We start from the raw sequence: 15,957 nt of genomic DNA, 5'->3' as shown, positions 1-15,957 counted from the left end.
TTTATAGTTTACATCCAAGTTAGCACGTGGTGCAACGATGATTTCAAGAGTAGATTCTTTAATGCCCCTTACCCATTTAGCCCTTCCCCCTCCCACAATCCCTCCAGCAACCCTGTTTGTTCTTTGCATTTAAGAATCTCTTATGTTTTGTCCCCCTCCCTGTTTTTATATTATTTTTGCTTTCCTTGCTTTATGTTCATCTGTTTTGGATCTTAAAGTCCTCCTATAAGTGAAGTCATATATTTGTCTTTCTCTGACTAATTTCGCTCAGCATAATACCCTCTAGTTCCATCCACGTAGTTGCAAATGGCAAGATTTCTTCTTTTTGATCGCCGAGTAATAAATACTCCATTGTATATATAGACCACATCTTCTTTATCCATTCATCCATCAGTGGACATTTGGGCTCTTTCCACACTTTGGCTATTGTTGATAGTGCTACCATAAGCATTGGGGTACATGTGCCCCTTCGAAACAGCACACCTGTATCCCTTGGATGAATACTTAGTAGTGTAATTGCTGGGTCATAGGGTAGTTCTAGTTTTAACTTTTTGAGGAACCTCCATACTGTTTTCCAGAGTGGCTGTACCAGTTTGCATTCCCCCCCAAAAATTTTTTAAACAGATTTATTAAGTTTTTACAGAAAACAAGAAATCCTCTGTTCTGATTTATTAGTTTTTGAAATGTTCTTATTTTAATTTTTTTTTTTTTCAACGTTTATTTATTTTTGGGACAGAGAGAGACAGAGCATGAACGGGGGAGGGGCAGAGAGAGAGGGAGACACAGAATCGGAAACAGGCTCCAGGCTCTGAGCCATCAGCCCAGAGCCTGATGCGGGGCTCGAACTCACGGACCGCGAGATCGTGACCTGGCTGAAGTCGGACGCTTAACCGACTGCGCCACCCAGGCGCCCCTGTAATGTTCTTATTTTAAAGTGTGTAAAGTCAATTACAATAAATGTTCTTCACTATCAATGTCAACATTACGATATTTTTTTTTTAATATGTGATGTGAGGACTGTGTTTGATTGTAGATTTTTTTTTTTTTTTGCTTGGAAATAACCTGTTATTTTGGTAATTAAAATACTGTATCTCCCCCCAAACCACTTTTAACCACTATAGTTTTTAATTGGGTCAAAACAAAGTGGTAAGGAGTCCAGTATAGCCCGTGGTAAATTGGAGGGGGACAAGGGCCAGGCAGAAGTAGTGGGAAGACAGAACTTGCAATCTTAATATTTTCAGCTTTCTGTTAGAGAGAGAGGGACAGAGGTATTACAGAGAATGTAGTGAAAACCAGAGTAGGAAGTAGGAACTGGATTTTAATTTTGGTCCTTGGTTCTTCACTGAATTAATTTAGTACCTTTGGGCAAGTGAACTTGGCTTTCTCTTTTTAACTGGTTTCTGCAAAATTAAGAGGTTGCATTCATTGACTTCTAAAGCCAATTTTCATATTATGGAAAGTAAGTATTTATCCACTCAAAGGCTTGTTATTCAGACTCCTCTGGTAGTTCTTTAGTGGCAGGTTTTAGGGCACTGTCTTGGTCCACATTTTTTGTCACGGATTTGAAGGAACACAGGTAAGGTCTGTATTTAGCTGGTATTTGTTAGGTGCCTACTATGTGCCAGACATATTATTGTAAGTGCTTTACATATGTTTTCTCATATGGGTTTTTTTTATTTTTTTTTTACATTTCTTTATTTTTGAGAGAGAGAGAGAGAGAGAGAGAGAGCGAGCACAAGTGGGGGAGGGGCAGAGAGAGAAGGGGACACAGAATCCGAAGCAGGTTCCAGGCTCTGAGCTGTCAGCACAGGGCCCGAAGGCAGGGCTTGAACTCACAAACTGTGAGATCATGATCTGAGCCGAAGTCGGACGCTCAACTGACTGAGCCACCCAGGCGCCCCATTCTCATATGATTTTTAATATTTATTTATTTTTGAAGGAGGGAGAGAGAGAACGTGAGCAGGAGAGGGGCAGAGAGAGAGAGAGATACAGAATCCAAAACAGGTTCTGGGCTCCAAGCTGTCAGCACAGAGCCCGACATGGGGCTCGAACCCACGAGCTGTGAGATCATGACCTGAGCTGAAGTCGGACACTTAACCAACTGAACCACACAGGCACCCTGATTTTCTCATATGATTTTGTTTACTGATGTATCCTCAAGTGTTAAGAATAGTGTGGAGCACGAACTACTTGGTTAGTAAGTATATGTTGAGTAAATGAATTAGTAACCCAATGGCATAGTCTTCTCTGGGCCATCCCCTGTCTTATACACTGTATTTATCCCCTGTGGTCTAGTCAAGGACCGGTCCCAACATTATTCCTCTCCTGCATCATCTCTTTCTTACTCTCCCATTGACCCATTACCATTGGTATTAAAGCTTGCTGTTTTCTTTCATCTTAAAACAACAACAAACTTGACCCACATTCCCCTCTAGATACTCACCCTATTTTTCTGTTCCTTTTTGTGTCAGCATTTCTCTGCAGAGTTGTCCATATTTGCTGTTTCCAATTCGTTGCCCCCCTTTTTTTTTTCATGAATTTACTCCACCTGACTTTCATCCTCACTGTATCAAAATATTTCTTAATTATCAGGGTTTGTCAATGTCTCTGTGTTGTAAAACGCAGTGATCAATGATTATTTCTTAGGCCTCTCAGTATCATTTGAAACAGCTGAATACTCTTTCCTTACTTTGACACACAGGGTGCCATTCCTGGAAGGAGAGTGTTGGTTCCTCATGGTTTTCCCAACTTCTAAAATGTTGAGGGCTGCAAGGCTCAGTCCTGGGGACTCTTTTTCATTCTAGATTCCTCCCCCCCCCCCCCGCCCCCGGAGGAATATATGTCTGTATTCCTCTAGTCCTGATCTTCCTGCTGACCTGTATGTCCAGCTGCCTGTTAAAGGTCTTCACTTGGATGTCTACTAGAATCTTAACACGTTCTAAATTGAATTTCTGATGTCGAGAACACTCCCAAACCTGTTCTTCCTGTAACTCCGTCTTTTCTCAAGCTAGCTAATAACAGTGGTGATCATAGCAATATTAGGTCTGCCTAGGTCACACGGGAAGTGACAGTCTCCTGGAATACAAGCCCACATTGCCAAAACTGCAGTCCTCCCAGACTTCTCTCTTTCACTCACATTCTACAGACGTTCATCAGCAATTCCAGTGGCTTTATCTTTACGATAGATCCAGAAACTGATGGTCTCTTACAGACCTTCACTCTGTTAGCCTTGTCTGAGCCATTTTCAGCATTTCACTTACTGCCGTAACTTCTCTTTTGCTCCCTATGCAGTGTATTCTCAACACAGTGGTCACTTAAAGCTGCAGTCAGGCTGTCTCTTCTGGTGCCCTCTCCAGCTCACTTAAGATGAAAGCTGGCCTAGAGAGTTCCATAGTGCTACCTCTCTGCCCATTTCTGACCCCTCTCCCTTCACTCTTCTCAGCCTGCTACCCTGCTGCTCCTCACCTTACCAAGTACACACCCTCTGCGTCTGCTTTTATTTTAGCCAGGAATTCTCCAAATTCCCACATCATTTGCTTCCTCACTTCCTCAGGTCTCCGCTCAAATGTACCTTTCAGGATTCCTTCTTGGGCTATGATATTAAAACGTCGCAACCCCCTCCTACCCTCTTGCCTGCTGTAGAGCTCCATATTCCGATTACCCCGCTGTAGATTTTTCTCCATAGCGTCATGACCTAGCGTCATCTAACGTAGTGTATCTATTACCATATCCCAGTTTTACAGATTTTAGCAAGTTGAGGCACAGGTGGGTTACTGTACCTGTTGCTCTCAATATCAAACTGGAGTCCGTCACAGGGAGTGACCGGAGTGGTGAGACGTTATGACTCTAGGGTCTGAGGAGTGGTTGAAAGAACTGAGATTTTTTTTTTTTTAATGTTTATTTATTTTTGAGAGAGACCGCGCGCAAGGGGGCCAAGGGGTGCAGAGAGACTGGGAGACAGAGACTCCCCAGCAGGCTGTGCACTGATGGCTCAGGGCCTTGACGCAGGGCTCCATCTTAAGAACTGTGAGGTCATGACCTGAGCCCAAATCAAGAGTTGGACGCTTAAGCAACTGAGCCACCCAGGCGCCCCCAAAGAATTCAGGATTCTGACTAGAAAACGGGATTTCACAGCTTATCATAGCTGTGCCGTGTCTCACGGAAGAAGTTCTATGGTGTAGAACTAGGTCCGGCAGGGAAAAGTTACATTCAGGTAAGTATATGGACGATCTTTTGTAGATTGATGGATGGTTTTAAAGATGGAATTGGACAACTTTTGAGTTTCCGGTTCTGAAAGGGCTTAAATCAAAATCGAGGATGACCATTTTGGAGGAGGTCCTTTCCTGCAGCACGGGGGCACAGTTCAGGGACTGTGCATGAAGATGTCCACGTAACTTCTGTCCCTGGATGTGCGTCTGTGTGCTGTCCCTCTTCGTTGTATGTGTTTGTTAAGTATGTGTGATAACTGAAAATGTAATTGAGCATAAGAGGTATAGTTCTATTACCAATTTTGAGCGGGGGAGGTACTAAAAAAGGTTTTAAAATCACAAGATTTTATGATCCTATTAAAATCGGAAATGAGACTAGTTTAGAGGGGGCGATTGTATTCAGCAGTAAGGGTCGGATCATCAAAATGATTCGTTTTCAGGCCTAGGAGAAGCTCCTTTTAACATATTTGAGAAGCCATCATAAACTTTAACTTACGAACATTTTTTAAAAGCTCTTTTTGTGGAGGCGTAATTCACCATAACGTGGACCATTTTGAAATGTACAACTTGATGGTTTTTGGCATATTTACAAGGTTGTACGGCCATTACTACTATCTAATTATGGAACCTTTTCATTCTTCCCAAAAGACACTTCCACTTCCATTAGCAGTCACTTCTCATTGCCCTCTCCTCCAGCCCCTGGAAGCCACTTGCCTCTTTGTCTCTACTGATTAGCTTCTTCTGGGAATCTCATATAAATGGAATCATGTAAAAGGCGGCCTTTCGTGTCTGACTTTTTTTTACCTCGTATGTTTTTAAGGTTCATGCCTGTTGTAACATGAGCCAGTACCTCTTTCCTTTGTATGACTGAATAATATTCTATTGTTTGGGTGTAGTACATTTCATTTATCCATTCATTAGTTGATGGGCATTTATATTGTTTCCACTTTTTGGTCCTTAGGAGTAATTCTGCCATCAGCATTCACATACGAATTTTTGTGTGAATGTGTGTTTTCAGTTTTCTGGGATACGTACCTAGCAGTAGAATTGTTGGGTCATAAGGTAACTCTATGTGTAGCTTTTTGAGGAATCGCCAAACTGATTTATTTCCATACTGGCTGCATCATTTTTACTCCCACCGACAACATATGAAGGTACTAATTTCTCCACATCATCATCAACACTTACTTTCCATTTTCGTAGTTCTAGCCATGTTACTGGGGGAAGCCTCTAATTTTAAAAAGTAGTAAGTTTTGCTATGTTTATATTGCCTTCTAAATGACCACATCCTGATACATTATAGGGGTTCAAGTCTTCAGATGGGTTGATGAGAATATGATGTAATTGAAGCCCACGTCACTGTATGGTAACACATGGCAGCTACATTTGTGGTGAGCCCAGCAAAACATTCAGAGTTTTTGAATCACTGTGTTGAACACCTGAAACTAACATAGCATCGTGTGTCCAATATACTTCAGTGAAAAAAATAAAGCCCAGCTTGTGAGCTTAGCATGTGCCGTGTTTAGCTTCTCTTATCATCGCAGGCCCACATTTCTCACAATCAATGCCGTTGGTGACAAGGAAATTAGACTAAATCCTCCACCCCTGGAAGACCAAGTCAGGTCGCAGGCCCTGCCAATAAGTCAGGGAGCAGATAATCTTGGCATAAAGACAACGAACGTATAACTGCTGTTGTGTATCTGTCTCTACCTCTTCCTCCACCCCTTTCTTTACTATGTCTTCTTGTCTCATCCACAAAGGGTTTGAGATGATTTTTGTAAAGACTATGTCGTATGCAGTGATGACAAAATGTCTCTAAGAATAGAATCAGAACCTAAGAAAACAGGAATGAAAGAAGGAAATCTTGTGTAGAGAACATGATCATAAGAGCTAGTGTAATTATATCATTGAATATCATATTTGACCATCAACTTATTATTTGGCAAAGTTACTAAAAAGAGACATGTTCAGTTATACATTTTACTTTCGTACTTTTTCTCCAAAGAAGCAAAAATTTTTTATAGCTCTGAATTTTTTTTAGTGCTTATTTGTTTTTGAGAGAGATAGAGAGACACGGTGTGAAGTAGGGGAGGGGCAGAGAGAGAAGGAGACACAGAATCAGAAACAGGCTCCAGGCTCTGAGCTGTCAGCACAGAGCCCGACGCGGGGCTCGAACTCCCAAACCGTGAGATCGTGACCAGAGCCTAAGTCCGGTGCTTAACCTACTGAGCCATCCATGCACTCCTAGCTCTGAATTTTAAAAGAAAGTCTTAGGTGGGGCTTTATATACTGGAAATAAGCGTATAGCGTTGTCCTCACTAAAGCATTGGTCACGAGAATGATTTAACTGTGATACACTAGTGTGGGGTTATAATATTTGTCACACATATGTGAATGTCTTTTGCTATTTATTTTATGGAAATTCTAACTCTAGATATTAATGATTATATATTTTTAAGCATATTTTTCTTTGTATACTGTGTTTTCCAGAACATACACACTGAAGATTGGGACAAGATATTTGCCTAATTTCTGGTAAGTGACTGGTTTAGAGATAAGTGGCATAAAATAATTGTATAGCTATAGTTTCAGTCATTGAACCCTTAAGAGAAATTTTAGTGACTACAAGATAAAAATGACACTGATAAATTTTTATTATTGCATAATGTCAAAAGAATAGAGAAATTTTTTGTAAACCTGCTTGTAAAGGACAGTACACACAAATGTCTGTCATCATTTCCTAAAGAATTGGGTTACTTTTATTGACTCAAATATTGATGCTTTCTTTTGTGAAGAGCAGTTATCTCAACATAGCCTAATTTAAGATACAAACATTCAGTGTGATCCACTTAAGATGTAAGTCAAATTGTTAAGATCAATCCGAAATCTCATTCTTCATCAGGTTTATTTTCCTTCTCAATTATAGCTTGTGAGTTATTTCAAAAGCTAAACCTGACATGCTTCATGAGCATGCAAATGAAACCTTATAATTTTCACATTTAAATCTGCAACAAAGTTAACCATGAACAATGTACTCCTTTTTGGTATTAAGAGATGATTCTATAGGGGCACCTGGGTGACTCAGTTGGTTAAGCATCTGACTTCATCTCAGGTCATGATCTCATGGTTTGTAAGTTGGAGCCCCATATGGGGCTCTGTGCTGACTGACAGCTCAGAGCCTGGATCCTGTCTCGGATTCTGTGTCTCCCTCTTTCTCTGCCACTCCCCTGGGGGCGATCTCTCTCTCTCTCTCTCTCTCTCTCTCTTTCAAAAATAAACAAACATTAAAAAAAAAATGAAATAAGAGGCGCTTGGGTGGCTCAGTTTTTTAAGCATCCGACTTCAGCTCAGGTCATGATCTCACAGTTCGTGGGTTTGAGCCCCATGTCAGGTTCTGTGCTAACAGCTCAGAGCCTAGAGCCTGCTTCGGATTCTGTGTCTCCCTGTCTCTCTGTCCCTCCCCTGCTTGCTCTCTGTTTCTCTCTCAAAATAAATTAACATTAAAAAATTAAAAAAAAAAGGGGGGGGCACCTGGGTGGCTCAGTTGGTTGAGCGTCCGACTTAGGCTCAGGTCGCGATCTCGTGGTCTGTGAGTTCGAGCCCCGTGTCGGGCTCTGTGCTGACAGCTCAGAGCCCGGAGCCTGTGTCTCCCTCTCCCTCTCCCTGTGTCTCCCTCTCTCTCTGCCCCTTCCCTGCTCATGCTCTGTGTCTGTCTCTCTCTCTCTCTCTCTCTCTCTGTCAAAAATAAACATTAAAAGAAAAATTAAAAAAAATGATTCTGTATAGTATTTATGTAGACTGAAACATTTAACTTCTCAGTTGTGAAGAGAATAACATTGGATTATTTTTCCCTTCTAGTGGCAAAATTAAAGACCTACCATGACAATGAAGAAAGAGACTGAATTTGTCATTTTCACCTAAAGAAAGATGATAGACAGAAATCAAACCTGCGGTATAGGACAGGATTCTGTGCCCTATATGACTTGTCTGATTCACATCCTCGAAGGATGGTTTGGTGTGGAGCAGTTGGAGGACTATTTGAATTTTGCAAACTATCTCTTGTGGGTTTTTACACCACTAATACTTTTAATACTTCCTTACTTTACTATCTTTCTTCTCTATCTTACTATTATTTTCTTACACATTTATAAGAGGAAGAATGTATTAAAAGAAGCCTACTCTCATAATTTATGGGACGGTGCAAGGAAGACGGTGGCGACTCTCTGGGACGGACACGCGGCAGTTTGGCACGGTAAGCAAGAGTCCCCTGCTGTCTGTGTTGCCGTTCACATGTGTGGCACTGAAACTGTCTCATCGTTCGTGATACTGAAAAGTACAAGGGATATTTCCCTAGTTCCTTTCATCTGTCTGCATGCATTGTGCATTTACATGTCTTTTTTTAAATGATTGTTTTCTGTTTTTTGTTTTTTTTTTTAATTTTAGTGTTTGTTTGTTTTTGAGACAGAGAGGCAGAGTGCGAGCAGGGGAGGGTCAGAGGGAGACACAGAATCTGGAACTGGCTCCAGACTGAGCGGTCAGCACAGAGTCTGACGCGGGGCTCGAACCCACGAGCTGTGAGATCATGACCTGAGCTGAAGTCGGAAGCCCAACCGACTGAGCCACCCAGGAGCCCCTAAATGATTGTTTTCAAACACGTTACTTTTTCTTAAAGAACCATACAACAGTGTAGGCTGTTACGATAACGTAAAATATAAAAGTGCATATGTGAGACATCTAAGAGTAAGAAGCTAATTAAAACGGTTTAGAAACCTATTTTGAAAATAGGTTTAATTATTTAAATGCTTTAATTATTTAGTGTTTAATTCCATCTTGTTCAAAGTAAGTTTGAACTTTCCTAGTCAAATTAGATTTTTTTTGAAAAAGAATTATTAACTAATAATGTTAAATATAATTTGTATACCAAAATTTATCCATTTTCTGTTTACTTCATTTCAGAGGTTATTATGTCTCTTGAAGAAATGAGATAGCAATAAGTTTCTCTCCAGGATATTCATTCTTTTCTTTATCATTTGAGAGATTGTGATGTTTTACATTTAATGATTGGTGGTTCCTTGGCCGTCATGAGAATTGCCCTCCTGTGGCTTGTTATCAAGGACTTGGTGTTTTTCTCTACCAATTTTTATCTTATTCATCATTTTTGCTTAAGGACTATACAAAAATTCAGTAGGTGTTTAACAAAGATGTGCTTTCTGTTTCATGTTAAGCATCAAAATCGTTTCACAGAAATACACAGAAGGAAGCACAGATTTTGAAATAGGTACTGGAGGAAATACGTATCATGGAAGTATAAGGCTGCTGTTAGCACAGATTACCAGTAACACGCTTATTAGGCCAATGTGTCATCATTTTAATATGACCTACATTCTTCTAAGTCTTTTGAGCATTTAGTATGCCATACACTGTTGAATGCTTGATGTACATTAATTCTTTTAAATCTTAGAATAGATAGAGTCTACATATTATCTCCATTTTGCAGTTTTCCTGTGAGGAAATTGAGGAACAGAGAGGTTGTTATTTGCCCAAGGCACGCTAGGAAGCTAGGAAGACGAGCCAGGATACAATCTCCGATATCAGGCTCTAAAGCCTGTCCTCTTGCGATCTGTGCTCTGTGGAAAGTTTGTCCCAGGTTGGGGATTCAAGGTCACACGTCATGGTGAATACCTGAATAGCAGGTTTGCAACCAGGAGCCATATACCTTTGATGTACTGAATTCGGAATATTTACTCGTGAATACTAGTGCTCCTGCCGGTCATTACAACTCTCATACCCTCTAATGGTGGTTTTACATGAGACAAGATGATACTTCGCTTTCCACGTGTGCCCGTCTGCAGAGACTGCGTCGGTGTCGGCTGCTGTCGCTTGTTGTCTTTAAAACAGGCACACGGAACTTCTTTGGCATTGTTGACAATACTTACTGGGAATATGTATCCCCCTCTTACGTATACACCCCCTCTATTTCAGGATAATATATAGCATGAGGAATTTGAATTTATTCATATTTCAGGAGACATGATTTAATTTAGGTAACTTTAAGCACTAAGCTCATTTTGTAATAGAATATATACTTTTGGGGTGTTTTTATTTTTCTGAGGTACTTTTAAAGATGCATTTATGGCTCAGAGGAAGTAAAAGACATAGTTCTTAGCCTCTTTTAATGTTTTTTTACGGTAACTTGGCATTGTATTTTATTAGGATAAGTGATACTCTTTTAAAAGTGAGTTTTCCTTATTCAATCATTAAAAACAAGGAAATCCTGCCATTTACAACAATATGGATGGACCTTGAAGACATTATGCTAAGTGGAATAAGTCAGAGAAATATAAATACTGTATTTATGGCACCAAAAATTGATAATTGATTTTTTCTATACCCTTACCAGCACTTGTTATTTATTATTTTTTTTGATAATCGCTATTGTAACAGATGTGAAGTGATACCTCAGTGTGAATACCCTGATGGTTAGTGATACTGAACATTTTTCATGTACCTGTTGGCCACCTCTATATCTGGGAAAATGTCTATTTAGATCCTCTCTCTGTCCATTTTTTATGTTTGTCCATTTCTCCTCTTTTTTTTTTTTTGCTATTTTTGAGTTGTATGACTTCGTGGGTTGCATATTAGTTGCTTATCAGATATATGGTTTTTGCAAATATCTTCTCCTATTCAGTAGGTTGCCTTTTCATTTTGTTGGTTCCTTTTGCTGTACAGAAGCTTTTAGTTTGATACAGCCCCACTTGTATATTTTTCTTTTTGTTGCCTTTGATTTTGGAACCTGTTTTAAAAAATCATTGCCAAAAAAAAAAAAATAAATAAATAAAAAATAAAAACTCATTGCCAAGTCTGGTATCAGGGAGCTTACTTCGTAGGCAGTCTTCTAGGAATTCTGTGGTTTCAGGTCTTAACCTTCAAATCTTTAATCCATTTTGAATTAATTTTTGTACGTGGAAGATAGTACATTCTTTTCTTTATCAGTTTTATTCTTTTGAACGCCCAGTTTTCCCAAACACTGTTTATTGAAGAGACTGTTCTTTCCCCATTGCATATTCTTGGCTCTTTTGTCAAAAATTGACCTATACGTATATGTGTAGGTTCATTTCTGGGCTCTCTATTCTGTTCTACTGATCTGTGTGTCTGTTTTTATTTCAATATCATGCTGTTTTGATAACTATGACTGTTTAGTTTTTCAGCAGTTTTTCAAACTGTTGCGTAGTTTGAAATCTGGGAACACGATGCCCCCAGCTTTGTTCTTTCTCATGATTGCATCGGCTCTTTGGGATCTTTTGTGGTTTCATACAAATGATTTAGGATTATTTGTTCTATTTCTGTGGAAAATGCCATTGAAATTTTGACAGGGATTACATTGAATCTGTAGACTGCTTTGGCAGGTATGGGCATTTTAACAATATTAATTCTTCTAATCCCTGAGTATGGAATATCATTCCATTTGTGTTTCACGTTTCTTTCATTAATATCCTATAGTCTTCAGGGTATAGGTCTTTTTACCTCCTTGGTTAAATTTATTGCTAGAGATTTTATTCTTTTCCATGCGATTATAAATGAAATTGTTTTCTTATTTTCTCTTGTTAGTGTACAGAAACACTAATTTCTGTAGATTTCTGTATATTGATTTTGATCCTGCAACTTTACTGAATTTATTAGTTCTAACAGTTTTTTGATGGAGTCTTTTTAAATTTAATTTTACTATTTATTATTATTTTTTAATTTAAACCCAAATTAGTTAATATATAGTGTAATAATGAATTCAGGAATAGGATTTAGTGATTAATCACTTAGGTATAACTCCCAGTGCTCATCCCAGCAGGTGTCCTCCTTAATGCCCCTGGCCTGTTTAGCCCACCCTTCCCACCCCCCACTCATCACCCCACCAGGAACCCTCAGTTTGTTCTCTGTATTTAAGAGTCTCTTATGGTTTGTCTTCCTCTCTGTTCTTATATTATTTTTGCTTCTCTTCCCTTATGTTCACCTGTTTTGTGTCTTAAAACCCACATATGAGTGAAGTCATAGACTTTCTCTGACTGACTTATTTCACTTAGCATAATACACTCTAGTTCCATCCACGTTGTTGCAAGTAGCAAGATTTCATCCTTTTTGATCGCTGAAAAATATTGCATTGCATGGTTTTGTATGTGTGTGTGTGTGTATACAACTTCTTTTGTGTATATATACGTATATATCTTTCATTGTGTGTGTCTATATGTGTATATATATATATGTATATACACATATAGACACACAACTATCCATTCATCAGCCTATGGACGTTTGGGCTCTTTCTGTACTTTGGCTATTGTTGATAGTGTTGCTATAAACATTGGGGTGCATGTGCCCTTTCGAATCAGCACTCCTGTATCCTTTGGATGAATACCTCTGTATCCTTTGGATAAATACCTAGTAGTGCAGTTGCTGGGTTGTAGGGTAGTTCTATTTTTAATTTTTTGAGGAACCTCCTTACTGTTTTCCAGAGTGGCTGCACCAGTTGGCATTCCCACCAGCAGAGCAGAAGGGTTCCTCTTTCTCTGCTTTTTTGGTGGAGTCTTTAGGGTTTTCTGTATGTAATATAATGTCATCTGTAAATAGTGACAGTTTTACTCCTCCCTTTCCAGTTTGGATGCCTTTTACCTCTTCTTCTTGCCTAATTGCTCTGGCTAGGACTTCCAGTACTATGTTGAATACAGGTGGTGAGAGTGGGCATCCTTGTCATGTTTCTGATCTTAGAGGAAAAACTTTCAGCTTTTTATCATTGAATGTGATGTTAGCTGTGAGCTTGTCCAAATGGCCTTTGTTATGTGGAGATACATTGCCTGTATACTCACTTTGTTGAGAGTTTTTATCTTAAATGGATATTGGACTTTGTCAGATGCTTTTTCTGCATCCATTGAGATGATCATATGATTTTTATTCTTCATTTTGTGACTGTTGTGTATCACATTGATTGATTTGCAAATGTTGAACCATTTCTATATCCGTATAATAAATTCTACTTGATTGTGGTGTATGATCCTTTTAATCCATTGCTGAATTTGGTTTGCTAATGTTTTGTTGAGGGTTTTTACATCTGTGTTCATCAAGGGTATTGATCAGCCTATAATTTTCTTTTCTTTTTTAAAAAAAATGTTTATTTATTTTGAAAGAGCGTGCGAGCAGGGGAGGGGCAGAGAGAGAGAATCCCAAGCAGGCTGCACACCGTCAGGGCAGAGCCCAACATGGGGCTTGAACCCATGAACCATAAGATCATGACCTGAGCCGAATCAAGGGTCAGATGCCTAACTGACAGAGTCATCCAGGCACCCCTATAATTTTTTTTCTTGTGATGCCCTTGTCTGGTTTTGGTATTAGGGTAAAACTGGCCTCATAAAATGAGTTTGGGAGAGTTCTCTCCTCTATTTCTTGGAAGAATTTGAGGATTGGTATCAGTTCCTCTTCGAATGTTTGGTAGGATTTACCAGTGAAGCCGTCTTCTGGACTTTTGTTTGTTGGGAGGTTTTTGATTACTGCTTCAGTCTCCTTACTTGTAATTGGTCTGTTCAGATTTTCTATTTCTTCATGATTTAGGCTTGGAAGGTTGTATGTTTCTCAGAATTTATTCACTTCATGTAGGTTGTCCAGTTTCTTGGCATGTATTGTTCATAGGAATCTCTTACCCTTTGTCTTTCTGTGGTATCAGTAGTAAGGTCCCCTCTTTGATTTCTGATTTCATTTTTTGAGTGCTGTCTTCTTCTTGGTGAGTCTAGCTAAAGGCTTGTCAATTTTGTTTATCTGTTCAAAGAAACTGCTCTTGGTTTCATTGATATTTTATATTGTCTTTTTATTTCCTCTCTAATCTTTGGCATTCCCTTCCTTTTACTACCTTTGTTCTTTTTATAGTTTCTTGAGGTGTAGTTACGTTGTTTATCTGAGATCTTTCTTGTTTTCTTGAGATAGGCATTTATCATTAGGAACTTCCCTCTTAGAACTGCTTTTGCTGTATCCCGCAAGTTTCATTATGGTTTATTTCCATTTTCGTCTATCTCAAGGTATTTTTAAATCTCTCTCTCTTTTTTTTAATGTTTGTTTATTTTTTTTTGAGAGAGACAGAGTGTGAGTGGGGGAGGGCCAGAGAGAGAGGGAGACACAGAATCGGAAGCAGGCTCCAGGCTGTGATCTGTCAGCACGGAGCCTGATGCGGGGCTCGAACCACGAGCCGTGAGAACATGACCAGAGCCAAAGTCAGATGCTTAACCGACTGAGCCTACCCAGGCGCCCCGAATCTCTTTTGCTTTCTTTTGCTTTCTTCATTTCTTCATTGTTCAGTGGACTTTTTCTTTTTGCTGGGGCCAGCTGAGGCTGAGGTCAGTAATGACACCTGACAGCAGTGAGATGGGAAGGAGGAACAGGTCTTATGACTAGAACCATGATCACATTTCATCGGCTCCTCAGAGTGTTAAGTTCCAAGTCTTGTGATAAACTATGCAGGGTATTTTCCTTTGAAGCATTGGTGGAGCTTACTGAAATCTGTTGTATCCCCCACCTCCGCCAAGAGGACAGGGTTGCCATGAGAGATGTGCTAGTGGTTGGTAGCAGTCTAAAGGGCAGTAGACGGGTTCATCTCTTTAGCGTCGGAGGAGAAAACAAGTATACTCAGGAAGCCAACCTTGAACTGAAGCATGTTAGAAGGAAGCCTCCAGAGATCGCCCCCCTCCCCATTTCCACCAGCCTTTCATCCTGTCATTTACTCGCTCCTCCTTACAGTGACTTTGTGGGGTTTATAGTGTGGCAGGAAGGAAAGACGGGGGGTGGCACGGGTCTTTAATTTCACTTGTACTGCAGGAGATTTCTGCAGTCTCTGCAACATACCAAAAAATATGTTTGTGAATGAAATCAAAGTTTGCAACGTGGTTAAGTTACCCATTTGTATGTAACAGTTTAAACGGATGTTTTATTTTGCACTGAGTCAAGAGTTTAAGAGTTTTCTTATTTTTATCAATGAATTATTTTCGTATATGTGCTGCCGAAGCAAGCGCTCAATGAATTGTTTTATGACTCACTGTTAAATTTTACTCTAGATTGTGTTATCTCAGGGAAGCTATAACTTAATTGACGTCTCCTACCTTGGCCCTCTTCACTACTCCCCTTGATCTGCTCATTACCCCTTTTACAACCTGCTTGTAACAAGACGAATCTCCTCCTCTAGAACTACTCTGTATTAAGCTTACACAGAAGGGTCCAGATTGTGTTTTAAAAGCCAGTGGATTCAATAAAGTGTACTTGATGTTTTAGAGATGTGTAACTCCTTGGGTAGCCTTGATTAACAACCAAAGATAGTCTTAAGTTTTAATATGTCTGTTAGATTGGAACCCAAAGGTTCTTTTTTATCTTATAAATTTTGTGATTCTAAGATCTTACATGGTTTTTCCATAGAGAGCAATAACGATTGTTGCTTTTATTCATAGACTTTTTAAAAACTAATACTCCCAAGTATTATACAAAGAACTTATTTTCCTAAATCATTTGACTAGAAGTGCCTACGTTATCCTCTCTTTAATGCTTTTAGTGCATATTTCCTATAAACAAGGAAGTTCTTCTATTTAACATTAATAAAACCATTCAAATCAGGAAATTAACATGGAAATATTACTGATCTTTAGATCTCATTCAAGTATTTTGCTTTCCATTTGATTCATTGTTTTTTATAACTTCATTCTATCTGCTGAAATTTCTAATCTGATTG

General features: G+C 39.3%; 1 protein-coding gene across 8 annotated transcripts in view; it reads left to right on the top strand.

Annotated features, from left to right (window-relative positions):
* TMEM68 (transmembrane protein 68) overlaps positions 1-15,957 on the top strand; it is a 43,045-nt gene that overhangs the window by 2,426 nt on the left and 24,662 nt on the right. For 7 of the 8 annotated variants that reach the window (XR_006961068.1, XM_047073937.1, XM_047073938.1 and 4 more), the window contains exons 2-3: positions 6,699-6,743; positions 8,067-8,460. Coding sequence is in view for 7 of the 8 variants with exons in the window: in XM_047073937.1 (XP_046929893.1) it covers positions 8,136-8,460 (325 nt within the window). In the remaining variant the exon portion in view is untranslated. Of the gene's footprint in view, positions 1-6,698; positions 6,744-7,978; positions 8,461-15,957 lie in introns of those variants that run through there. The other variant, XM_047073939.1, reaches the window with a different exon arrangement.

The sequence above is a fragment of the Lynx rufus genome, unplaced genomic scaffold (assembly GCF_022079265.1).
Source record: "Lynx rufus isolate CCGP_SWC_20201006 ecotype Redwood Valley unplaced genomic scaffold, mLynRuf1.p SCAF_12, whole genome shotgun sequence".
NCBI lineage: Eukaryota > Metazoa > Chordata > Mammalia > Carnivora > Felidae > Lynx > Lynx rufus.
This window is presented reverse-complemented; position numbering and strand designations above follow the sequence as displayed.